We start from the raw sequence: 27,810 nt of genomic DNA, 5'->3' as shown, positions 1-27,810 counted from the left end.
AGAGACTTGGCCAGTCACAGAAAGTCTCAGGGTAGGGCAGAAGAGGAGGAGGTGGATTTGACAGGTGAAATAGAGTGGGTGTCAGAAGTGTTAGGGTGGGCAGAGACGATGGGTTGGAAAAGGCAAGAGCAAAGTGGAAATGAGAAAGCGCAGTGAGATAGATGCCTGATCTGAGACGAGGAATCAAAGTGCACACCAGTGGGCCAGGAAATTGGACAGGTTACTTAGTGATAGTGTTAGTGGCAGCAGAATAATCTCTTCTACCCCTTTAGGACATTCTGACAGCAAATAAAAGGGAATGAGAAAGAACACTCTAGCCATCGGCACCTGGGAAATAAGGTACAGATGTGCATTTATCTTTCTAGAAAACTCTTCCTCACACTTCTAGGGTTTGCTCCTGCTAACTGTCTTCGCTCACTCAATTCATGAGGCTTAGAATCTTCTTTGTTTAATTTCTATCGTCTAAGAAGAGCTAGAAGACATTTCCTCTTTGGTTTAATGAACTAAAGTTCTTTAAGAGCCCACATTCTAAACTTGGCAATGGATGTGCAGATACATTTCAATTTAAATCAGTCTCTCAAAGAACAGGTTGCTAATTTGCTAAATTATACAGCAAAGGTGTGAGGGGAGCATTCAAAAGGAAACCCAGAAGCAGCAGACGACCTGGCAGACCATGGTCTCGGCCCCTTTGCAAATTTAATGATGCCAGATCCAAAGTGCCCGAATTCGACAGCACAAAGAGCTTTTCTGTCAGCTCCTCGTTCATCAGCTGATCCTGCACCTGCAATTTGGCTGATCTTGCAAGAAGGCCTCTTACCAGTGGGTCCAAACCACCTGGAAAATATTCATAGAAAAGGCAGAGAAAATCCTTTGGTGAGTTCTGGGAAAAAAACAGACTATGAGCTCAGATCACAAACTAATCTTATTATTTAATAAATCGATGTCTCTTTTGTAAGTTCATGGAATCGTGTTGGATAATTCTAAGGTTTTCAGAGTACTTTTATAATACTGCCCTTGTTATTGGGTGAGCACTTGTCTGAAATCTTTTCCACAGGCCACTGAGTCTGATGTAAGGGGCAGTCAGTGATCTATGGGTTTAAATTTGTTTGGTTTTCAGCAAGCAGAGAAATGATACAATCAAAGGGAGCATTTTCTGAATTCTAATGTGTAGAAAACGAAAAAGAGAACTTTACCTGAAAGAGTAGCCAAGAGCAACAACTTATTGCTGTCCAGTTGAAACTGACTGATTTATAGCTGGCTATCTAGCAGGTTTTCAGAGGCTGTAAAGAGTGCAGAAGGAGAGTGCTCTACTTTCTCCCATGGAGCAGCTGGTAGATTTGAATCACCTGCCTTTGAGTTGACAGTGCATATTCTTACCTAGTAGGCCACCAGAGCCCAGGTGTCTAAAGTGCTCTCTATTTCTTACCAACATCTTTCAAAGTTCTGGCATCATCTACACAAAAGCCACTTAGAGAAAACAAATTTGTTGTTTGTTATATATAAGTTCCCTGAAGGTAAAAAGAAATTGAAATCTACAATATTTTGGACATGTTGCAAGGAGGGACCAGTCCTTGGAGAGGAACGTTATACTTGGGAGGGTGGAGCGATAGCGCAAGAGAGGAAGACCCTCGATGAGATGAATTGATTCAGTGACTGGGGTAATGGGGGTGGGTGTGTCAGAGATGGTGAGATTGGCACAGGATAGGGCAGAGTTTAGGGCTATTGTACATAGGGTTGCTATGAGTCACAGGCGACTCGAAGGCACATCACAACAACAACAACAACAATGGAAGGGATTCAAAACATGTATCCAGTGATAAAGAAAAAGAAAAGAAGGCTGACTAGAAATGTAAGCACAAAGAGAAAATGGAAAGAGTGCAGCTAAATAGTGGAGATCACGTTCAATGCCACACCAGAAAAATGTGCATTGCAGAATGGAAAACAACTTGCTCTGTAAATTTTCACCTAAATTACAATAAAAATGGAAAACAATAAGAATTTTTTAGTTGGACTGTTTTGCTGTGTGTGTGTGTGTGTGTGAGAGAGAGAGAGAGAGAGAGAGACCTGCTGAGTTAGAACCAACCTATAGCTGACCCTCTCGTGGATTTTCAGAGGCTGTAAGCTGCCTGGGAGGAAACTGCACACCTATCTCCCTCAAAGTGGTTGGGAGATTCAAACTACATACCTTTGGGTTAGCAGTGCAACTCTTTACCCACTAGGCCGCCAAAGCTTAGACTTCATGATGCCCTCAAAATACAATTTACTCAGAAATCATAATTCACTTTGTCTAGTGTAGAGTGATTTTGGTAAAATTCCATGGTCTCACTTTCCATCAAACTTTGCATAAAATTTGCTTGCTTTAAGGGACAGTAACTTTTTAATCTCCACTTTCCATTTTACCAACTATCCCTTCTTAGAATTAATCAACCCTTATCACAAGTCAGAAACTTCCAGATAAGGATAAAGAACATGGGGCAAGATATAAAATAAGAGAAAACGTGTATGAAAGAAAGAGTTGAAAATTAAAATGACTCTCTCAAACCTACCCAGGGATTCAAAGGATATTTTATATGTAAATCATTGAGTTATAAGGTTAATACAATTATTAACATTCTAAAGATATATGAGGAGTAATCACCTATTGCAAACTGTTAACCAGCTTGACTATTAACCAAAACCATGAAGGTTAGAATAACCATGAAAGACCCAAGGCATCTTTGCTCCTACACACTTGGGTTACCAGGAGACCGAATTACCTCAACAGCAATTGTTTTTTCCCCAATCCCTTCTCAACTTAAAAACCTTGTAGTTTTCCCTTGCTCTGCTTGCACAATAGCTTCTGGTCCCTGTATAGGTTCTGCATGAGCACAATCAAGTGCCCTGGGAATCCCATTCTTCTCATTGAAGGCTAAATTGAAAGAAACTCACCTTCCCTGACAAGTCTCCATGGACTGAAGAAGGCATCATGCAGGTGTAACCTGGGGAGGTCAGGGTGCTCCTGAAAGTGGTCGTCAAGACGCCTTACAAATGGGTGAATTGTGGCATGCCCAAAGCGGAACGCAGCTGTGGCAAATACATTGGATACTGTGGGGTTCACTGTGGAATCGTAGCCTTCGTAGAGACCCACATATTGCTGGAAGGCCTCTGGGCCCAGAATTTTGGGAATGTAATCTCTCATGGTAATAATCTATGAAGAAGAGAAAATGTGTGAGTTTCAAGCAGAAGCTGATTTGCAACACAGACCAGGGTATCATGGGGAGGGTTAAAATCATATTAAAGAGGAAGACATTCTTCTTGAAGCCTGGGGAGATTAGACTTCCTGTACTGAGACTGTAGTCACACGGGAAAAAGGTGCATTCCGTTAAACTAGGGAATGTCAAAATGCTATCAACCATTGCAATTGAAGTCTCAGCCATATTTGGTATTTATGGGATTAAACATAGAATGTCAGAAATACCTTCAAAGGCTCACCATGGGAAATGCTTTGGGCAGGACAAGCCATACCAAAATTTGGCTGACATACAGAATATAAAGACTTAAAAAGTAGACTCATTCCTGCTTTTGTAGTTTCCGAAATATAAAAAAATATATATATATATTCTACTCTAAACTTGTCTTTTCCCTACACCTCTCCCTCCATCTATAAGAAATACACTTATACTCCAGTTTGAAGAAAGAAATCAGAAATCAAATCACTTCAAGGAATTATGGCATAAAGGGCTCAGGTCTCAGACCAACTTGAATTCTAACACTATCCGTGCTCTTTCTTAGCTGTGACACTCTGGCATGTTCTTTTAACTTTTCTAAACTTCTACTCCTTTTTTTATTGGTTTTAACTCAACCATCATTATACATTTTGTTTTAAAATGTTAATTACAATTAATCTTTGCCCTTTAACACAAGGCCTCATCAAATCTTCTCCTATCCCTTCACTCCACTAATCCCTTCCATCCACTAATCTCTGCTGTCCTAGCATGTTTTTTCTGTCTTCCTCTCCCCTCTCCCTCTCTCAATCTCCTCTTCCCCCTCACCTTTTTAACAGTTATACATGCCTTAGTCCAATTTGTGAAATGCAGTTCACATAATGTCCATTCATACATTCATTCCTGCTTGATCTTCCCTTCTAATCCCTTTCAGTAGACATTGCCAGTCCTTTCGATTTGTGCCCTGTCTATCCAGTCCCATCCCTAAATCCTCCTCTTATTCTCACAGAGCAATCTTTTTAGTATTTGTCCTTTTGTGACTGAGTTATTTCATTCAACATAATGTCCTCTAGACTTATCCATATTGGGCAGTGTTTCACAAATTCGTCATTTTTTAAAAAATGCTACATAGTGTACCATTGTGGAAATATACCAAAATCTCTGTATCCATTCTGTTGGGCACTCTGTATCATTTGTTGTTGGGCACTTGGGCTGCTTCAGTCTCCTCACTATTCTGAATAACATTGTAATAAGGATGTTTGTTGTTGCTGTTGTGTTTTGTTGAGTTGGAACCAACTGATAGCTGACCCCTCCAGTGGGTTGCAAGAGAAGAGACTGCCCATCCTTCTTCCATGGAGCAACTGGTGGATTGGAACCATGTGCTTTTGGGATTACAGTGTAGCTTTTTACAACTAGGCCACCAGAGCTCCTCATGTACATACATCTGTCCATGTCTCTGCTGTAATTTTCCTAGTGTATATTCTCACTAGTGAAGTTTGTTGCTGATGCCATTATTATGTGCCATGGAGTCAGAAGAGTTTTATAGTTGACCCTCCAGCAAGTTTTAAGAGGATGTAAATCACATGGGAGAAGACTGTATATTTGTGTTCCACAGAGCAGTTTGTGGACTGAAACCATATGCACAGCAATTCCTTACCACCACACTACCAGAGCTCTCTAGAAGTCGAATAGCTGGGTTGAATGAGATTCCTATTTTTGCCTCTTTGAGGAAATGCCAAACTGCCTTCTGTAGTAATTGTACCATTTTACACAGCAGTACATGAGATTTCCAATATATGCATTCTCACCAACATTGGTTGTTAGTTACCCTGTTAAACCATGCTGAGTGAGATTGTATTTAAATGTTTTGGATGATCTTCAAGAACATTTTTCTTACATATGATACTAATGATATTGTTTGATAATTTCCACATTCTGTTGGACCACGTTTCATGGAAAGGGAAGAAATATAGATCTCTTCAAGTCAATTGGCCAATATAATGTTCTCCAAGTTTCCTGTCATACACTGGTGATCCAAGGCTGTATCCGTTAGTTGAAACATGTTGTTATGTCCATCGATTCATGGTGACTTTTTTTTTGCCAATGCATTCAGTGCAGCTTGAACTTCTTCTTTCATTGATCTTGGCTGTTGTTCATGTGATGCTTCCTAAATATTATAGTGCCAATTAATTATTTTTTTTGTACAATGATTCTGTATATTTCCTCCATCTTCTTTTGATGCTTCCTGGATCATTCAAGATTTTGCCGATAACATTTCTCAGTATTGTAACTTAAAACTTGAATTTCCTTTTTAGTTCTTTCAGTTTGAGAAATGCAGAGCAAGTTCTTTTTATTCTCCAAATCTAACTCTTTATATATTGTGTTATATAATACCTTGCTTTGTCCTTACTACTAAGCTACCAGAGCTCCTTATATTTCTCTATTGTTCATAGGGTTTTCAGAAGTCTGTTATTTCAGAAGTAGATGTCCAAACTTGCTTCCTAGTCAGTTTATTTTAATATGGAAATTTTGCTGAAATCTGTCTATCATGTTTGACTCTTATGGCATTTGAAACACTGGTGGCATAGCTTCCAAGATCACAGCAATTCACAAGTTACCCCAGTACAGCCAACTGACAGACAAGCACTGTACTTTTATTTAACAAAGTGTAATTTAAGGTAATTTTCTCTACTTTGGGGAAAATGACATTTTTAAAAAGAAAATCTTACTGGTAAGGGCAAGATTTTTTTCTTTTTATGATTTATGACATCTTGGAGGCTCATGTGTGAAGTGGTTGGATTCTGGGGAAAGGTTTCTCACATCTTGGTGAGGGTTGGGTATGGAACATTTGGGTTTTTTTATTGGGTTTCCCACCGCCTCTATCCACAATAGGTTGTCAGCTGATTGGATGTGCTGCATTTAGCTAAGAATAAACTGTGAGCTAGAAATCTCTTGGTTTAGGAAACCAGCTCCTGGTGGGTGTGCCTTGTATTTAAATGGTAGTAGTGTTAATTGATTTTGGGATGAACATTCTTCTAAGTGGTACAATAGTGGTCTTTCTATTGGCTGTATTGAAGTAACTAGGGGTTATTGTGATACTGAACACTGTGCCATTGGTGTGCCAAATGCCATAATAGTTACCTATCATGGACAGTGTTTGGTGGAGCTCCAGATCGATTCAATTTTGGAAGCAGGAGTCACATCGCTTCCTAAACCGCATGCCTCTGGAAACTCTAAAAGCACAGAGAAATGATGATAGTTATAGAACAGGGTTCATAGGGTTGCTATGAATCGTACTCAACTTGATGACACTAAACAACATTCACATAATCAATTAATTTTATTTTTCTGTGGATGAGACTATATGCAGCATAACATACACCAATTCAACCATTTCAGTGATATTAATTACACTCTTCGGGTTTTACAGCATTCTCAGCATCCATTTCTGAGTTGCTCCCTCCCATTAATGTAAATTCACTTTCCACTAAATGTCTGATTGGATCCTTTAAGTTGCTGTTGTCAATTGTATCCCATATACAGAGAGCTTAAGAGGACCTCTTGCAGATATCAAGGCAGATATTCTTTACTAATAAATCTATTTTCTTACTCTTCAATAAAACCTCCAAATAGAACTCCTCAGAAAGTTTTCTGGTTTGTGCCCCTATGAATGTTCTGAAAGTTCATTTACAAGGTTAACTGCCAGAGAAGTTATTCCCAGGACAGTAATCTGCTGGTAGTGGCCTATGCAGTAGCACTGCAAAGGGAAGACACAAAGCCTTTCCATCTCGCGTTCCATGAGTCAGCATGGGGCGATAAAATAAGCCCTGGGTCCCAGTCCAGCAGAGATCTACTTCTGGCTTTGTAATTTACTAGCTGAGATTTTTTTTCCTGTAAAGCACTAACACAGCACCTACTTTCTAGAGTTTCTATAAGGATTAAATCAGAAAATAATGTGTGCTAAAGGACCATGCCAATTGTAAATTATGGTACAATCATAGAGTTCTGTCATTCCTTTTTGATAAATGGGTATAAGAAGATTTACACTCAAGTATTCTGTTTTCAGATTAAACAATATTTCAGCTGTAAAACCAACATCAATTCATTTTGCTTGTTAAAGTGAGTAATCAATAAATGACATCAAAATATGGCCCAAACCAATAAGAATGATTCTATCCTAGGAATAACTGAATAAAAATTACTTAAAGGCCTTTTATATTAGTTGTCACTTAAGAAAGGTAAAATATTAATCCTCTCAGAAAATTTAAAAAGACATTAATCTAATGGAGATTGACAGAGAAGATTCCCTAGACTATGATCTTTAGCTGCCCTTTGGGCTTAGAAGTGAACTCACTTCTGTGGTACAACTTTCATCCAAATAATAGACAGATCTATAAGTTAAAATTATGCAGCAAGCTCTGGTGGCCTAATGGTAAGAAGCTATACTGCAATCCCAGAGATGCATGCTTTGAATCCACCAGATGCTCTGCTGAAGAAGGAGGAACAGTCTCCTCTTGTACCAGTCAGATCCAATTTGATGGTACACACACACACACACACAAAAAAAATAATATTTTTTTAAAAAAGTAAGTATAAGGGAGCTCTGATGGCCTAGTGGATAAAAGGTTACACTGTTAACTCAAATACAGGTGATTTAAATCTGCCAGTTGCTCATGGGGAGAAAGATGGACAATCTCTTCCCATGTAATTAAAACTCTCTGAAAACTCAGTGGAGGGTCAACTATGAGTCAGTTCTGACTAGTTGGCCATGAGTTTGGGGGTGGTGTATATGTGTGTGTGTGTGTGTGTATTTTAATAAGATAAAAAATAATACAATGGAAGTGAATCATCATCCACACGAGATCACAATACTTCACAATAGAAGCATTTGCCTAATGCTAAAGTTCAGAGTAGGAAGAGTAAGGATGGAAGATGAGTGGAAATAAGAACCATAGAGAGGGAGTTGTAATCAATGTCATAAAACAAATTATATATGAATGAATAGTGCACTGATCTGTAAATATACATGCAAATAACAAGAAAAGATTAAAAATACGTTGTTTGCTATTGTTAGGTGCCATTAAGTCAAATATGACTCATAGTGACCCTATGAACAACAGATTTGAACTCTGTCCTATCCTGTGCCATCTCCACACTTCCTGACACAGTAGAGCCCATTGTGGCAATCACCCTATCAATCCACCTGGTTGAGGCCTTCCTCTCCATTGCCGACCCTCCCTCCTTCTAAGCATTTTGTCCCTCTCCAAAGAATAGCCCCTCCTAGCAACATGCCCAAAGTTTGAGAGGTGAAGCCTCATCATTCTTGTCTCTATAGAACACTTCGGCTGCATGTTCTCTGAGATTTGTTTGTTCTTTGGGCTGTCAATGGGATGTTCTGTGCTCTTCTCCAAAGCTATAACTCAAAGGCGTCAATTCTTCTTTTATCATCCCTGTTCATTGTCCAGCCCTCAGATACATAGTTAGTGACTGGAAAGACTACAGCAGAATCAGACACACCTTAGTCCCCAAACTGACATCGTTACATCTCCATAATTTGGAGGGGTCCCTAACTGCAAACTTTGGCAGTGCAGTGTGCTTCCCTGACTGCTGATACTAATTAATTAGGAGTGAATTATGGAACCAAATAAAATGAAGTTGACAGTTTCAATCTCTTCTCCATCATGATGTTGCCTATCAGTCCAGTGGTAAGAATATTTGTTTTCTCGACATTGAGATGCAATCCATACCTAAGGCTGCATTCCTTAAACTTCTGCAACAAGTGCTTCAAGCCCTCCTCACTTTCAGCAAGCAAGGTTATGTCATCTGTTTAACACAGGTTATTGATTAGTCCCCCTTCAATCTTGATGCCACATTCTTCTTCATAGGGTCCAGCTTCTTGAATAATTTGCTCAGAGTGCAGTTTGAATAGGTATGGAGATAGAATACAACCCTGACACACTCCCTTCTTAATTTTAAATCATGCAGTGTTCCTCTGCTCTGTTCCCCAGGACAACAGCTTCCTGGTCGAGGTATCAGTTTCATATGAGCACAATTAAGTGCTCTGAGACTCCCATTCTTCTCAATATCAGCCACAACTTTTTATGATCCACACAGTCAAATGCCTTTGCATAGTCAATAAAAACAAGAAAAATTTAAAAATATAATATACTATACATATTCCTTGCCAATAATAAAAATACATTTTCTAAATATGTACTTTTGTATTTTAAAGTGAAAGCAGGAACTGAGCTATAAAAAGAATCCTGGTGAAGGACTAAGTCATATCCTATTGCTGCCCATCGATTCACCTTCAAGAACTAGACATAAAACAAATGAAAGGGTCTATACAAATATTTCTAAACTGATGTTTCAATCTTTACACTGGTGCACTGATCAGTGAGAAGTAACCAAGTTATAAATCAGCATTATAGAGTACTTATGATTTTATAATGCAGACCCAGCTTTTCAATCTCAGATGCAATTTATAAGAACAAAATTTTTGGATCACAAATATGTCAAAGTGGCTTCTCTTGATGAGACAATAAGGTTAATGTGGCTTTTCAAATTCAGGACATGTGCAGCCACTTCTGTTCCCTTGAATAATCTCTGATTTCTTCTCACTACAAAGAAAGAGGGAAAATGGTTTCTCCCATTTTAGCCTAAGGGTGAGAGACAACCTTAAATTCAAATGTAAATTACATTAATGACAACTCTTCCTTTTGATGCTTACCTAAAGTTTAACTTGTGAACCTAGGGGATAGCAACAAACATGGGGTGACAAAGAAAATCCTGAAAATATTTGCTGTTAAAGGATGACATATTGCCTCTAATCCCCGAAGTCATCTATTTACACATAGCAAACTAAAACCCTTCTCACTGATTACATTTCATATATTGGTTGCATCTTTAGTGTTTGACCTTGTCAGAACTCTGAAAAGAGCATTTCCTCTTCACCACTTTCTCCATGATCTGATTCAAAATGTCAATTGTAAGTTATTATGCTAAATATGAGAAACTCTCCCATGGCTCATTGCCAAAGCAGAAGTAATAGCACCATTTGTTCTAACCAATGGAGCTTTCAAGATCTGACTTATCCAAGTGGTTCTTCTGAATGTTTATGACAGTCCTTTTGAAAGCTTCTATGGTATTTGCATACCTCAGTCATATAAGGCACTGTGACTGCTAGGAATTGTGGAGGCAGTCAGAAATAGTAACGTAAAAGCTGAGAATTGTCTAAGTTATTGCCCTTACTAGTTCCCTGCCTTTTTCTCCCCATCTCCTCAGGGTGATGCTGGAGAACATTTTGTTCCACTATCCAATGATGTGTTTGCAATTCTCAGATCTTTTGATTCCATGACTGTTCCTGACCTCCTCATCCACCCTAAACTACTTGACACTTTATGAGACATTGTCTGCCTTCTTGATCCTAGAAGCAGAAGGTCAGTTCCCGTTATTACCTAACTCCTACTCATACCACCTCTATGTACAACAGAATGAAACCTTGCTCAATCCAGTGTCATCCTCACAATCTCTGTTGTGCTTAATCTTTTCGTGTTAAACTCTCTTGCATATTCACATAATCATTCTTTTGATACTCAAGGTTAAATTCTCCTCATTGATCAGCATTGTTGTTTTTATTTCCTATTGAGTTTGCTTCAACATATAGTGATTTAATGTACAATGTTGTTGTTGTTAAGTACCGTCGAGTTGCAGGCAAATCATAGCAACCCTATGAACGAAAGTCCTGGAAACCTCCTGTATAACTTCTGTCCTTTCTCCAGGTTCACAGGGTTTCCAGAGGCAAGCTATTATGGAAGTGGCTGCCACTCCTGCTTCCAAGCTTGTTTTATTTGGGTGGCTTCACCAAATACTGTCCACAGTGGGTAACTGTTCTCGCTTTTGACTCATTAGTTTCACAGTGTTTGCCTTCACATCAACCACAAGTTACCTCTGTACAGCAAGTGGACACACCAGGGTTACACGACCTAGAAGAATATTTCACCAAAAACAATTAAAGGCAGGTATGAGCGACGTGGAGTAGAGTCACCACCTTTGGCTTCGGGGCATGGGTTTTTGTCCGCTAGGCCAACTGCGCTCTCTTTCTTTGCTGTTGTTGGTGGTGCTGTTGTTAAGTGCCATCGAGTTGCGGGCGACCCATAACAACTCTATGAACAAAAGTCCTGGAGATTTGTATAATTTTTGGCCTTTCTCCATGTTCATAGGGTTTCCAGAGGCAAACTATTATGGAAGTGGATGCCACTCCTGCTTCCAAGCTTATTTTAATTGGGGAGCTCCACCAAACATAACAGGATGAAAAAATGTCTTAATTCTGTACTATCTTCACAACCATGAGTATGCTCAAGTTCTTTGTCACAGCCACTGTGTATTTTGAGTGTGTTCTACAGAATTCTGGTGGTCTAGTGACTATGATGTTGTACTGCTAATCCAAAGACTTGTGGTCTGGACCTACCAGCAAGTCTGAGGGAGAAAGATGGGCAATCCCTTCCCACAGTTTACAACCTCTGAAAACTTTCTGAAGCATCAGCTATGAGTTGGTTCTTACTCAATGGGCAATGAGGTGGGGTTTTTTTTTGTTTTTTTTTCCTTTCCCTCCATGTAGAGGCTCATCTTCCAATAGAACATCAGAAAATACTTGGTTGTAATCCTTTGTGTTTTCATTAGCTGATTTTTGAAATTAATTAGTAGACTTTCCTCTAGTCTGTCTTTCTTTTTTATTTATTTTTTGTTTGTTTATTGGATTTTTTTTAGTCTGTTTTATGTAGTCAGAAAGTTCTGCTGGTACTAGAAGTACTGATGGTGAGTTACCAGTGTCGCAGTGCCATGTGAGCCATCACAATATGACAGAGTGACAGATGACTAATGACCACTAGGCAATAGGATTCTCATTGTGATTACTTGGTTTCTGACCACCATCACAACCACAGATACTTTGTGAGCTCCTTTGAAGTATCTCCCAGCATTAGCCGACTTAGCTCAATCAGATCAATCTTCAACAAATGAGCAGTGTGACCTGGAGAAGAGCCAAGGCTTGGATGCCCAAACAAAATGATGAGTATTAACATCAAAGTGGAGTATGGATGTTAGAGAGTGTCTATGCAGGTGAATATTAGTAATTTCTATGTTTCTTCCTTTTGGAGAGGTTTTGCTTTTAAAGGCTATAAAGCACACTGATTTTGAAGATTTTGAAGAGCTGTATATTGTTTAAGGTCAGCAAAGACTTTCTTTAATTTATTCTTTCTCTTATGCTTGAATGATTGCATGCAAATGCCCATTTACTATGTTTAATATAATAACCTCTCTGTTCATACCTCCTTAAGAGATAGGGGATTCTGAGCTCCTTACTGACATGGAAGCTGTTCTGTGTACCCTACTCTCTTCTTCATGTCTGTGCCCTTTGCACAGTGCCAGGCACCCGGTAGAGATGCCTAGTAAAGGACTCCAAATTGAGCAACAGATTCAACTCCTCTAAGAAGTCACAAATTGGTTCTACAGAGAAACTATCCATTTCTGTAGGGTTAGAACTTGTTGTAATTTGAAATTTAATCTATATATTCCCTTAAGCTTTTAACAGAGAGAAGGTGAGGATATGACATATTACTTAGATAATTTTTTTGCCAAGAGAAATATTACATTGACAATAATTGGGGAAAAAACCCCACCTGTGAGAGTGTGATTTCTACGGCCAAAAGAATAAGGGGGGAATTTAATTGTGGAAAAAAGAGAAGAAGTCATAAAACACCACACTTGGTAGCCTCAAAGGAATGTTACATTTGTATATAAGATGAATGGAAGTATAATTTGTATTTGCTATCAAAGTAATGGAGTAAAAAGTGGGCATTACTTTCTGAATTCTTTCTATAACTCTTTCTTCATCACCATTTCCTTCCTTTGCATAATTCTCATTCTTGTTATGTGCCGTCGAGTCGCTTGTGACTCATAGCGACCCTATGTACAGCTCTAAACTCTGCTCTGTCCTGTGGCAATCTCATTGCCTCTCACACACTCATCTTGATTGCCCCAGTCACCAAATCAATCCATCTCCCAGAGGGCCTTCCCCTCCTGCGCCTGCCCTCCACCCTCCCAAGCAGGATGTCCCTCTCCAAGGACCAGTCTCTCCTTACAACATGACCAAAGTGTGTCAGAGGAAGCCTCAGAATCCTTGCCTCCAAGGAGCAGCCCGGTTTAACCCTCTCCATGACGAATCTGCTTGTTCTCTTAGCAGTCCCTGGCACCTTCAGCACTCTTCTCCAACACCAAAGCTCAAAAGAATCAATTCTCCTTCTATCCTCCTTGGTCATTGTCCAGCTCTCATAACAAGTGGTTGCAAAAACCATGGCCTGTACCAGATGCACCTTTGTCTCTAGAGACACACAGTTGCTCTTGAGTACTTTAGAGAGGTCCCTAACAGCAGACATTCCCATGAAAATGCATCTTTTAATTTCCTGGCTGCTGGTGCCAAGAGTGTTGACTGTGGAGCCAAGCAAATTAAAGCTGTGAACAATCTCGATCTCTTCCCCATCCATCCTGATGCTGCCAATTGGTCCAGGGGTGAGAATCTTTGTCTTCTTGACATTGAGCCTCAATCCATACTGAAGGCTGCAGTCCCTGACCCTCAGCAGCAAGCGCTTCAGGTCCTCCTCAGTTTCAGCAAGCAGGGTTGAGTTACCTGCATAACGCAGATTGTTTATGGATCTTCCACCAATCCTGATGCCACATTTCTCCTCATAGAGCCCAGCCTCCCAGATAATCTGTTCTGCATACAGGTTGAAAAGGTATGGAGACAGGACACATCCCTGGCATACGCCCTTTCCAATTTTGAACCCTGCAGTGTTTCCATGCTCTGCTCTAACAACTGCCTCTTGGTTCAAGTGTAAGCTTCACATTAGCATGATCAAGTGTTCTGGGATTCCCATTCTTCTTAGAGTCAGCCACAGTTTGTTATGATCCACAGAGTCAAATGCCTTTACATAATCAATGAAACACAGATAGACATTCTTCTGGTATTCCCTGCTTTCAGCTAAGATCCATCTAACATCAGCCACAATATCCCTAATACCACGACCCCTTCTAAACGCAGTCTGGACTTCTGGCAGTTCTCTGCTGATGTACTGTTACAGTAATTTTTGGATAATCTTCAGCAGAATCTTGCTTGCATGTGAAATCAATGATATTTTTCTATAGTTTCCACACACTGTTGGGTCACCTTTCTTTGGAATGGGAACAAATATAGATCTCTTCCAGTCAGTTGGCCAAGTGTTTGTTCTCCAGATTTCTTGGCACAACTTGGTGAGCACATTCAGGGCAGCATCTGTTAGCTGAAATATGTCAATTGGTATACCATCTATTCCTGGGACCTTATTTTTTGCTATTTCTTTCAAAGCAGCTTGAACTTCTTCCTTCATCATCATAGGCTCTTGCTCATATGTTGTTTTGTTAACAAAAAAAAATAAAAATAACATCATCTTAGTAAAAGTGTATCTATACCTTTTCAGTCTATATGAAGAACAGATCATCTAGGAGTCTGGGCTCTTTGAGGAGAAATGTGGCATCAGGATTGGAGGAAAACTTATCAACAATCTATATCAAGTAGATGCCACAACCTTGCTTGCTGAAACTGAGGAGGATCTGAAGTACTTGCTTCAGAAGGTCAAGGACTGCAGCCTTCAATATGGATTGAGGCTCAACATCAAGGAAACAAAGTTCTCACCCGTGGGCTGATTAGTAACATTATGATAGAGAGTGAAGAGATTGACTTGTTAACAACTTCAGTGTGCTTGGCTCCACAATCACCATTCTTGGTAGTAGCAGCCAGGAATTTAAAAGATAAATTGCATTGGGAAAGTCCTTGGAGAGAGTGACATCAGACTTGGAAGGGTGGAGGAACAGTGCAGGAAAGGAAGACCCTTGATGAGATGGATTGATTCGGTGCCTGGGATAATGGGAGTAGGTGTGTCAGAGACAATAAAATTGGCACAGGAAAGAGCAGGGTTTAAGGCTGTTGTACATAGGATCTCTATGAGTCTCAAATGACTCAATGGCACATAGCAAAAAAAAAAAAAACATGTAATTTGCACCTATTTTTTTAATTATAAGTTAAAAAAACCTGCCATCCTAGCTAATATTAATTTCACCTTGTTGATGAGGTAGTAATTAACATGCAGGGAAACCAACTTACTCAAAGCCACATGACCAGTAAGGCTAGACCATTAGCTGGCACCCAGTCCCAATGACTCTAAAACCCTAATTATTTCCACAGTTGATGCAACTAAGACCAAAGAAATATGTGAACTAGAGCTTCACAGAACTTTGATGTCTTAGCAATGATTCCTCTAGGATTCTCTTCTCCTGATCCTCCATGGGCCCTTATCAGGAGAATAACTCTGATGGCCTAGAGGTACGACGGAATGGCTCTATCCACCCAAAGGCACATAGTTCAACTTCACCAGTTGCTCTCTGAGAGAAAGAAGAGCTATTCCTTCCTGTGTGACTTATAGCCTCTGAAAACCCACTAGAGATCCAGCTGTGAGTTGGTTTTGATGTGACACATAACAATAACAGTCAAATGAAATTGCTGGAGGACTCTGAACCACTCCCTGTGATGGGTTTGTTTCACCACAAGCTTATGGAAACTTACATTCCATTTTTAAACTTATTATAGAATAAATGTGAGGCACTGTGAAGTTTTCTTAACTTCCTTCTTTTTAAGTTATAATTTAAGTATGAGGCGATTTCCAGAGAAGATGATATTTAATTGAGCTTTGGAGAAACCAAGATCTTCCAAGGAAAAGGAAAAGAAGCTATATAGTCACAGTAGAAAGATAAAGCCCAGTAAACTCAGGGAAAGGAAATTGTTCCATTTGACTGGGGTTGTATTACTTGGGATGGGAAAGCATTGACTGAAAGGAAGGTAGGCTAGTTACTGAGAGGCTTTGTATGCTTTGTTGAATAACTGAAATACATATAGCAGTTTCTAAATGTATGAATAGGTAGTATCCATGAAGAAAGTTGAGTTCTTTTCATTAGACTAATATTCTTGAGGTGTGTGCCATAAGATATGATGGTGAATAAAGTTTCTAAAGTAGATTTCTTGGGAAAAAAGATTCTATGTCCAAACATCTTGGAGACCATGACTCTTAGAGATGCTATGAAAACTTGATGGAAACTTTGCCCTATCCTGAACCATATTCATGATTTCTATAATACTTATCACGTGCATTTTTCTCATCATGTAGTCAGTCCATCTTGTTGACAGTTTTCCTCTCTTCTACTGACCCTCTCATTTTCCTAGTTTGATAATTTTTTTTCCAAAGCCTGGTTTCTCCTAATAGTACACAAAAGGAGAATTCTATGTATTATAGCAAATACAGTATATACAAACAAATTTTCTAAGACGCTCTGGAGTAAAGGAAACTCTTGCATGCTTATAATGTAAATGTATATGTGTATGTGTATGTGTATGTGTATGGTGTATGTGTATGTGTGTGTGTATGTGTATGTGTATGTGTGTGCATGTATGACTGGCAAGGTGGCTGAGGAATAAAGAATGTTTACGATGGCACTGCAGCAGTGCAGAAAGGAGTAAGGGCAGTTAGAACTGAAGATACAATCATTTCAATTAATAAATATGAAATGGTAATTCAGTTCAATGACCACATGCGGCAGAGTAATACTACCCCATTGGGTTTTCTATGTTGTTATCTTTAGGGGAGCAAATGGGTAGGTCTTTCTCCCACAGAGTCATTGTGCCACCAGGTCATCTAATACTTGGTTTAAACATCATGATTTCTAACTTTCTCCGCAATATTGCTATTGTGGTCTAAGTATATAAATTTTGTATGCAAATCAATACAAAATTTTTTAAAACACTCAAATGTCCAATGAATTAGTTTTAAAAAAATCTGTTCTATGTTCTTCTCCTTAGAGATGAAGATTCACAACTGCTTACTGAAGACCACTTTCAGAAAATGGGAGTAATGGAAGCTGAGTTGAGCAGAAGCAGCTAACAGAGCACACGGTATCGTCTGAAGTCTATTTTTTTCCTTTCTTTTCCATCCTGCACAAAGCTCAAGAGCATGAGCTGTGCTGCCTCAAGACAAAGTGGATGGATCAGTCACTGGCCTAGGCCTTTTCTGGGAAGATGGGAGATTCCATATCTATTCACTGGAGGAGGAAGGAAAAAGATTTTTTTTTTGTTCGCCAACACCTAAAGCCATTAAGTGAAGGGGTTTTTAGCAGTAAAGGATTTCTGAATGGGAAACCAGAAGTACTTAAAGTGGCAGATGTTCTTGAATCTTTTCAGCAAAAGGTAAAGAAAGAAGAAGAAAAAAATAACTCACTACATTTTCCAACATTTTCTCTTGGAGTAGAGCAATCATTTGGCAAAGACTTGTAAACTGCTGCCAATATCAGTGTCTAAGCTTCAGCAAGGAGGTCCTTCTCTTAGGATGCAAAGCACCCTCTCTGGGGAGTTTATCTGCCTCATTCAAACTGCAATGCCACGGGGAAGAAGGGAGTAATCTGTTATACTGGAGGTCAAGTCATGCCTTCACAGAAGTTCTAATTAAAGTGTTTGCTAGTCCATCGGGACCTGGGAAAATTAAGTCTTCTGGGTAAGAAATGCTGCCTGCTAGCAGTTACCTGATAGTTTAGGAGAAAAAGAGCTAGTTGGTGAATGGAAATATTCAAACGAGTTCCTTTAGATGCCTTAGTCTTTCAACCCCTCAGAATTACAAGCTCAACCTTTTAAATAACTTTTATTTTTTCTCTATATCTCAAACTTGTGTTGTGATTCCTCTCCCCCTTATTTACTTCCTGAACATAGGACACAGATGGACTTGTCAAAATAAGCATCTGAATCTATATTCTTGTTTTATAGCAAACTATAGATCAGCACTGTGATTGTTGCAGAAGTGAGCACTTCTATAATTTTATCGTAGGATGCAGGGTATGTGGAACAGGAAACCCTGCAGGAATCTTAAATTTACAAGAACATATTTAACTGAGCACTATGTGCAGGTCATCATAAGGCATAAAGAACAGAATATGATGCCTGCATTTCACACTCACAGTAGGGAGTCAGCACAGTAGGAGGCCCAAGGCAAACACACACACAAATTGAGTTGAAGTTAGACTATCCTATGACTAAGAGATGGAACTTCATTAAATTTTATAAGAAACTGAAAGAGCAAATACTCACAAGAGAACTGACAGATGTTTTCATGGCCCAGGAGTGGTTGGAGTTGCATCTTGTTAAATTTTGAGTGCAAATGGGTATAGGTAGATGATGAAGAAATACATATATCCTTAAATTGGACTTCCAGCTTTTTCTGTTTATAGAGACTACCGGGAACTGAAAGATCTAGTCTCCTGTGTATTAGCCTAGCCTCTTGGCTGAATTTTGTTGGGGAGGAGAGGGAATAAGTTTTTATTTCACCTCTTTGTCGTCATTGTGTACTGTTAAGTCCGAACTGACTCATAGTTGACCCTCCAGCAGGTTTTCAGAGACAGTTAATTTCACGGGAGGACATTGCCACAGAGCAGGTGGTGGATTCAAACTGTGTGCTTTTGTGATTACAGCACAGCTTTTTGCCACTAGGCAATTATATATATATAAATAAATATATATTATATTTGTTGTATATCATTGTGTTGGAACTGATTCATAGCTGACCTTCTAGCAGGTTTTCAGATGCTGTTAATTGAAAGGGAGAAGATGGCCTAACCTTCTCTCACTATACACATACATATGTGTGTATGTATGTGTATATATACATATGTATATATGTATGCGTGTATGTATCTCTCTCTCTCTCGATATATATCTTATGGCCTAGTGATAGGAAGTTGTGCTGTAGTCACAGACATGGAGTTCGAATCTAACAAGTGCTCTGTGGGAGAAGAATGAGTAATCTTCTGTAGCGTGAATCACTGCGTCTGAAAACCTGCTGAAGCATCAGCTATGGGTCAGTTCTGACAAGAAGAACATATATATGAAAGTAACATTTTGTTCAGATTTCTTTTAATTATCTAATAGTTTCAAGGAATACAGAGATTCAGCTCATAAAGTTAACAAACTATAGGTCAATAAAACCATGGAAAGAAAAATGACAGTCTTCCCAGGTTACTATAGATCTTTCAAATACAGTTCAGAGTCTCAGTAGTGGTTCTATTGACATGTTAAATGTAACTTATTATTTTAAAGCTTCAAAGGAATTTGTAAAAATGCACCAGAGAGGAGTTATTGACTAAAAAGCACAAAGGGATATTTGAAAGTGAAATGGAAAACCAGGAAGAAAAGAATGTTAACAACAAAAAAATAGATTGATGAAGGTAAATGACAAATACTGAGAACAATTTTGCTACTGGTTATATTGTTAGTATTGTTATTTTACTTATTGAGAAGTACAGACAGGCAAATGCCATTATTTCTAGATCAGAGGGGATTCTTAGAACTCTAGAATTAAACTATCTCCAAAGGACAAGCCCTAGTATAGGAATAAACTATGAATAATTCACACTACTATATTAGTCAGGGGAATATATTGAGAAGACATAAAATAAGATACAAAAAATGATATTTTTCTTTCTGTATTCAGTTATTGTTGATCTGAAACATAACTGAGCACCCTAGACAAAGATGCTTACCAATTTAAGTCCTACAGCTTATATAAAGCTGCACTGCAATACTGGAGACACATGGTTTGAGGCCATCAGCTGCTCCTGAGAAGAGGATGAGAAATCTCCTCCTGTGCAATTATCTGCCTCTGGAAACCCACTGGAGGATCAGCTCTAGCTTAGTTCTGACTCTATGGTACCTAACAACAACAACAAGAGTAAAGAAGGGACAAGAGTCTTTGGGGTTCATTCTTTTTGGGTTCTTTTCTCCCTTCATTCTCTATATATTTAGCTGCACCACAGGAGAACGATTAGAAATCCCTTGTGTTATTTACAGCCTTGGAAATTCAGTGGAAACCCTGTGTTGGTTCCTACATGTTGACAATGACTTTGAGTTTTTGTTTATTTACAGATACCAACCAAGGTTCTAACTATGTAATACATTGACTTGCTAATGTTCATTAAACCTCAGCGTTAAACTGAGACCTTGGTGCTGTTGAATCAGCTCTAACAGCAGAAGGAAGGATTGCTAGATCCCACACAATTCTCACAATTACTGCTCATTGTTGCAGCCACTGTGCCAGCTCCTCCTGTGAGAAGTCTTTCTCTTTTTTCTCGACCCTCGACTTTACCAGTGCTGCTGTCCTTTTTCAGAGACGGACCCTCCTGCCAACCTCTCCATTGGAAATGAGTCGAAGACATAGATAGCATTCTTGCTTCTAAAGAGCATTCTGGCTGTACTTCTGCCAAGACAAGTTTGCTTCTAATTCTCACTTTCATTTTTGTAGAAGTTATTTACTTTTCTGACTCCAGCATCTCTCTCTCTATCATACACACACACATCCCAGTTTGGCTCAAAATGGTTCAACTTCATTCAACTCAATTCCTTCTCTTCTTACATTTTATCAACCATTGTGAAAATTATAGGAATACTAAAAAGTGCCTGCTTCAGAGCCATGGGGGTGCAAAGGCTTAAAGGGTAACAGAAGAGTTGGTGCTGAAAGACAATGGTCTGCTGTTATAATGGATAGGTGTATATATCAAGTTGGAACTGGCTCAAAGCTGACCCTTTAGTGAGGTTTCATAGCCAGGAAATCACATGAAAGGAGATTGCCCATCTTTCTCCTGTGGATCAGCTGGTGGATCCAAACTAAGTACCTTTGTATTAGCAACACAAAAACTCTACGGGAAAATGCTATCAGGTCAATATAAGCCGATAATAACCTTACGGCAGAAGCAACACAACCTAACACCTAAAATATAATGGACACATAACAAAATGGGAACTATTGATTGAAAAGAAATTTGTTCTTCATGATAGCTTTGTAAGGCAATCAAATTGGTAACTATATTTTTAAGATATAAGTAATAACGAAAACTCTTGGTATTTACCCACTCAAAGGGCTATTGTGAGTAATAAATGAGATGTGAACCTAGTTTTGTTGCTCTTAGTATCATTGGCAAGATACCTGTTCAGCCATGAAACTCAAAGGTAATCCACAATCCAGATCCCCCAGCAACCAGCCTTCAATGCAGAGCACTCACTCTTGTACGCACCTGATGCAGGGCTCCCACGATTTTGCGCGCCTCCTGGTAGATGGTGTCTGGGCTCCAATGCGGGTTGAGACCCTTAAGGGAGATGGCCAGACGATTGTGCTCCCTCAACCACAGCGTGTGCAGGACGGTGAGGGAAAGGACTTCGCTTGCGCGGTTGTCACCTGCCAGAAAGCACTCGACCCGGTCATTGTCGTGAGTGCCAGGCTCCTGTGCGCAAGGCGAGGCCCGCAGAGGTGCGGAGGGCAGATAGGCGCGGCCTTCGTCCCAGTAGCGCCTGTTGACCAGGAGCAGCCCTTCCTGGCTGGTTAAGTTCCTTAGCTTCTTCTCCAAGGCAGGAGTGCTACCGTATACCGTGGACGCGTCGAGGAAGGAGGTCAGGCCATTCATCTGTTGCCTTGGGTTTGACTCTGACAGGTTTCCAAAGAAAGCACCTTGGGACCCAGTGCCACAGGCAGCAGCAGAACGATAAAAAGGCAAACACTGGAGGCTTGCCTTCTGGGAGTCATTGAACGGAAGCTGCAGGGTAAAGAACACATCAAGTTTACATAGTGTTCTTGGCCTCCTTCCTGAAATACAGTAAAATCTAAAGGTGGGGGATGGTCTAGCATTTTCTGTTTTTGACATTTTCTGTTAAAGATCAGTCACTCTAACCTTGTCTTTCCAGGTCCCTGGGACAGGCAGACAGAACCTAGCAGGTTAAAGTCTCCATCTTATGAACCAGAATCTGCAAACTCTGATTTCCTTGTTGTTTTCTTGAACTTCTTTTTGTTGTTATGTGCTATCAAGTTACCTATGACTCATAGAGTCCCTATGCACAATAGCTTTGAATCCTGTCCTATCCTGATCCAGTCTTACTGTCTCCAACACACCTGCCCTTTTTACCCCAGACACTGTGTCAATTCATCTCATCCAAAGTCTTCTTGGACTTACCAAATATTTTACTTCCTTGAATTTGCCTTATCGCTTTTGGAATCCTTAATTACCTTATTTTCTGATTCTTTTACAATCCTCTTGTTGTGTACCATGACGTCTGAACAGACTCATGGCTGATTTCAGAAGCTTTCAGAGGCAGATAATAGCATGGGAGGAGATTCCATCCATGGAGGAACTGGTGGAATTAAAACTCATGCCTTCAGGATTATTGGCAGATTTTTAAAAGTAGGCCACCATAGCTCCCCTAAGCTTACTTTTTTTTTTAAAAAAAATACATTTACTAGGAACCAGTAACACATGCTTCCTTTAGGAAATAACGAGCAAAGAAAACCACTAGAGTAGATTTGAAGATCTGGTTAATTAATCTTAGTTTCCTCACCTGTAACATGACTATCTAAAAAATAAAAAAAATTGATATTTTATGGCAGGTATTTTAGATGGGTTTCTTACAAAAAATTAAGTGAGATACAGAGTATACTAAGAGCCAGTGATGACCTTTCAGCTTAACATATAACAAATTAGGCCATCGAAGCTTTTTGTTTATAAGTTAGGGTGACTCACTGTCATCTAGTTAATTTGACTCAAGAACCAGTGGTTTTCTGAGGCTGTGAATCTTATCAGGAGAGCTTGGCTGCTTTTCTTCTAAGGACCTGCTGGTTGATTCAAACTACCAGAAAAACACAGCTTTCTGGTTTGCAGTGCAAATCACTATGTAATAGACCAGGAAAGCTATAAAATATGAAGATAACTTGCCTGTTAACAGCTCTTCTCTATTATAAATGCACCCAAGATCAGATCTTCATGGGGTAAGCAATCTTCACATTGACACTAGGAAACAGGCATTATCATCATCTCTTGTTTTTATTGTCAACTGAATCTAAAATTTAGATGGCTTAAATGTCTTATCCAAACTCACAAGATTGTAAGGGGCAAACTCTAAAATAAAGACTATTACTATAAAAAGCAAAGTCAAGTCAGTTGTTTCCATGGAGCAGACTCATAGCTGACCAGCAACTTTGTTTAACTTGCACAGCAGGATATACATTGCTCATTTCTTTCTCAGAGAGCTCCTGGTGGATTAAAACCATCAAAGATGTGAGGCCTTCAGGTTAGCATAAAACTACCCTATTAACTATCCCACTAGAACTATTTCATACCCCCAAAAACACAAGGTTGTGTTATTGAGTGTGAGTATATTGGTATGGGGAATAAGAAAGTGCATGGAACCATGGACTAACCTCTTAAAGATTTTCTAGTAGCAGGCTATCTGCATTGGGCCATGCCACTGAACTTCACTAAGTATTAAAATGATCATAACTGTTAATAACTTGTAGGTGCTGACAGGAGATTACGTCAGATATCAATCATTGATTGGATAGAATACTGAAAGTAGGATTTGAGATGGATTTTAAAGTATGTTTGAATATTTCTTTCTATTCATTCTAGAATTAACTTGCTTCATTCATGGACCAATACTTCTTTCTATACAATTCTTTACAACGCTTTTGCAATAAAATATTTATTTTAATATTATGATTATTAACTTTCTTTCTTTAAACTATGAGTTTCTTGCAAAGTAAAATTGTCTTCCTCATTTAAAAATTCCAAATTCCCACTAGATTGTTTCAAATATTGTTTTTCATCTGTTTTGTATTTTGAATTCTGAATAAAAAACTCAATGCAAACAAAGACACGGGATAATATAAGACAAGAAAGAGTGGGACCTGCGTGGAGTACAGTGCAGGCTATGGGAAGTAGAATGTGCAGCTGGAACAGGAGAGTGGAAGCATATGTCAGAGAACCATGAATACCAAAACAAGGGCAAATGCACTATAATCACTTGGCATAACAGAATATGCAGAAGCCGACGAGTGCAATATCCAGGTGTGTTAAGGAGCAGGTTGGGGATTTTCAGTATTACAAATGATTCAGAGACAGGGACTAAATGTGAATTACAATGGAGAACAATCAATAATTTTGTTAAAGCAAAATAGAGGTTGAAGCTCTTTCAATTTTGAGTCAGAATATCTCGATAAATGCTATTATTTACACACCATTTATGAGGAGCTTCAATGCTAGACATCTAATTGAAAGACTGTTCATTCAGACGCACCAGAAAGATACAGCTGTCTGCTTCTGTAAAAAAGCAGTTCTACTCTGTTATTTAGGGTCACTGGAACTCAGAGTTGACTTGATGATGCAAGTTTTCCTTTATTTTTATGCCTCTGGTAGCCTACTTATCCTTCTGGTAACATCATATTAAGGAGCTGTGTTGTCATCAGAAAGGGATGTGCCTCCAATCCACTAACCTGCTCTGCAGGAGAAAGGCTGGCAATCTTCTCCCATGTGATTAAAATGCCTCTGAAAACCCACTGGAGGGTCAATCATGAGTCTATGGTCCACAACAACATATACTGGCCCAGTTTATAAAATCTAAGGGATTTTGTTTTGATTTTAATTTGTAATCTTATTATTTGTAAAAATATGTAAGAGATAATACTCCAATGAAGATAGTCATGGAAGTCATAATTTAGGATAAATTCTTAATATATAGCAGAAAAATCTTGGAGAGATACATATAAAAGAAGGAGATTTGGTGCTTTAAGACAGAACTGGATATCAGGAAGTTGCAACAAAATATATACGTCACACGATATACAAAACTCACATATATCAAGGAACTAATGAAAACCAAAAACTAAAAAGGTAATAAAAAAAATAGAGACACAGTTCAGAACTCTAATCTATGATTATTGTTAAGTGCCATCGAGTCGTAGACATTCATAGTGACCCTATGAACGAAAGACCTGAACCCTGTGGTATAACTATCATTGTTTCTTTAAGTTCACAGAGTTTCTAGAGACAAGCTATTTTGGAAGTGGATACCATTTCTGCTTCCAAGCTTGTTTTAATAGGGAAGCTCCACCAAACATTGTCCACTAAGGGTAACCATTATCACATTTGACACATCAGTGTCACAATATTTAGCATCACAGCAACCATGAGTTACCTCTGTACAGCAAATAGACAGACCAGTGCTATACCACCTAGAAGAATGTTTGAAAAAAAAAACCATTTGAACCAAGCCTGAGGGCCACAGATTAAAATCACCCACCTTGGGCTTGGTAGCATAACTTTCTGTCCACTAAGATAACATAACTCTCTCTATGTTGTCATTGTTATTGTTGTTAAATGACATCGCGTCATAGATGACTCATAACAACCCTCTGAACAAAAGGCCTGAGCATTGTTCATAGAGTTTCTGGAGGCAAGCTATTTCAGAAGTGTATGCCACTCCTGCTTCCAAGCTTGTTTTAATCGAAGCTCCACCAAACACTGTCCACCGTGGATAACCATTATTACATGGATAACCAATATCACATTTGGCATATGAGTGCCACAGTGTTCAGTGAGGTTTTTGTTTGTTTTTCTTTTACAAAACCCCAAATTGAACAATTTGAAATGGCTTGTCTCTGGGGAGGGATTTTATAACAATGAAAGAATTTTTCTTTTACTTTTTTCTTTTTTTAAATTTTATTATTTTTGTGTGAGTGTACCGTCAAATCCGATCTGACTGGTACAGGAGGAGACTGTCCCTCCTTCCCTGGCAGAGCATCTGGTGGATTCGAACCATGCAGCTCCTTGCCACTAGACAATCAGAGCTCCCCCTCTTTTACTTTTCAAAGAGAAGAGCAAACTGAGGGGAGGAGGGATAGGCAGGGAGAAAAGTGCAACAATGAATGAATGAATGGAAATCCAAAGTCTCTGTAACTTTCATTAAAATTAATTTAAAAAAAGGGGGAGAAGAAGATACACAAATGGACAACAAATATATGAAGAAATGCTAAACATCCTTAGCAATTGTAGTTGGATGCCTCCTATCCAGTTAAGTACAATTCAAAGTGACTCTATGAACAGATCTGAACCCTTTTTTTTTCAAATTAGAAATAAAATATTTATTTATTTTTTAAAAAGATGAATTGCATTGGGGAAGTTTGCTAGCAAGGACCTCTCCAAAGTGCTAAAGAGTAATGATGTTAATCTAGAGACTAAAGTATGCCTAATCCAGGCTATGTCTTCCCAATTACTTGCTATGTATCAGAGAGCTGGACTAAGGATGACAGAAGAATTTATGCCTTTGAGTCATGGTGCTGGAGAAAAGTATTGAACATACCACTAGGAAAACAAATAGGTCTATCTTTGACAGTATGAAACCAAGTTTCTCATTGGAGGTTAGGATTTTGAACATAGCCAGGAGAGACCAGTCCTTGGAGAAGGACATCATGCTTAGAAGGTTGGAGGTACAGCACAGAATGTGTTGGATTGACGTGGTAACTGGGGCAATGGGGTAATGTATGTCAAAGTCAGTGAAACTGACTCAGGATAGGATAGGGTTCAGAACACCTATTGTACGTAGGGTCACTATGAGCCACAGGCAATTCAATGACACATAGCAACAACAATTCAAACACAGTTTAAAAGAAAATGAAAGAAATTTCTGACTTCTACTATATACTATTGAGTCAGAAACAACTCATCACTGATCCTCCAGTGGGTTTTCAGAGGCTTACATGAGAGGAGATTAGGAAACCCAAAACATAACAGCAAAATATTTCTTTCCCCAAAAGAACACGTATAGTCTTAAAATTGTTTTGATTTTTTAAAAATAGTAATAATCAAAAGCCGTAAGCTACCTCAGTACAGCAGACTGGCAGACACATGCTGTACTAATTACAACAATGAATCTCTCCAATATAACAAACTGACAAATTAGTGTTGTACTTTTAATAGCAAATCAAGAAAAAGGGATATCATGTTACTAGATCCAGGTGCAGCCTACACGGATGTTGCAATATGTACTCCTGGAAGTTGTTAAGGTGTTCTAGCTAAGTCTCATGGCTACCATGCTGAAGCAGCATCCTAGATACAGACATTAAGGTCACATGGCAATCTCTAATGAATCTTTGATGCTGGTGTTTTACATGAGGACTGTTAATTAAAAAGCCCAACTTCTGGGTTGTTGTTGTTGTTGTTATGTGCTGTCGAGTTGCTTGTGACTCATAGCCACCCTATGTACAACAGCCCTAAACCCTGCTCTATCCTGTGCCAATCGCACTGCCTCTGACACACCCATCCTGATTACCCTAGTCACTGTATCAATCCACCTCATAGAGGGTCTTCCCCTCCTGTGCCGTCCCTCCAACCTCCCAAGCATGATGTCACTCTCCAAGGACCTCTCCCTCCTTAGAACATGTCCAAAGTATGTCAGACAAAGCCCCAGAATCCTTGCATCCAAGGAACAGCCTGGTTTAACCCTCCCCAGGATGAATCTGTTTGTTTTCTTGGCAGTCCATGGTATATTCAATACACTTCTCCAGCACCACAGCTCAAAGGCATCATTCTCCTTCTATCCTCTTTAGTCATTGTCCAACTTTCTGATGCATAACAAGTAATTGCAAAGACCATAGCCTGTATCAGACAC

The 27,810-nt window shown here is 39.2% G+C and overlaps 1 protein-coding gene across 1 annotated transcript in view; it reads right to left on the bottom strand.

Moving 5' to 3' along the window:
- The window catches only part of TPO (thyroid peroxidase), a 202,578-nt gene that overhangs the window by 74,417 nt on the left and 100,351 nt on the right, over positions 1–27,810 (bottom strand). The window contains exons 7-9 of the mRNA XM_006882918.1: positions 21,396–21,911; positions 2,929–3,187; positions 664–834 (exon numbers count right to left, since the gene is read on the bottom strand). Coding sequence (XP_006882980.1) covers positions 664–834; positions 2,929–3,187; positions 21,396–21,911 — 946 coding nt within the window. The remainder of the gene's footprint in view (positions 1–663; positions 835–2,928; positions 3,188–21,395; positions 21,912–27,810) is intronic.

This window comes from Elephantulus edwardii, unplaced genomic scaffold, assembly GCF_000299155.1.
Source record: "Elephantulus edwardii isolate Elephantulus edwardi_28Jun2011 unplaced genomic scaffold, EleEdw1.0 scaffold00025, whole genome shotgun sequence".
NCBI lineage: Eukaryota > Metazoa > Chordata > Mammalia > Macroscelidea > Macroscelididae > Elephantulus > Elephantulus edwardii.
Note: the sequence above shows the minus strand (reverse complement) of the source record. Positions and strands in the feature narration are given on the sequence as shown.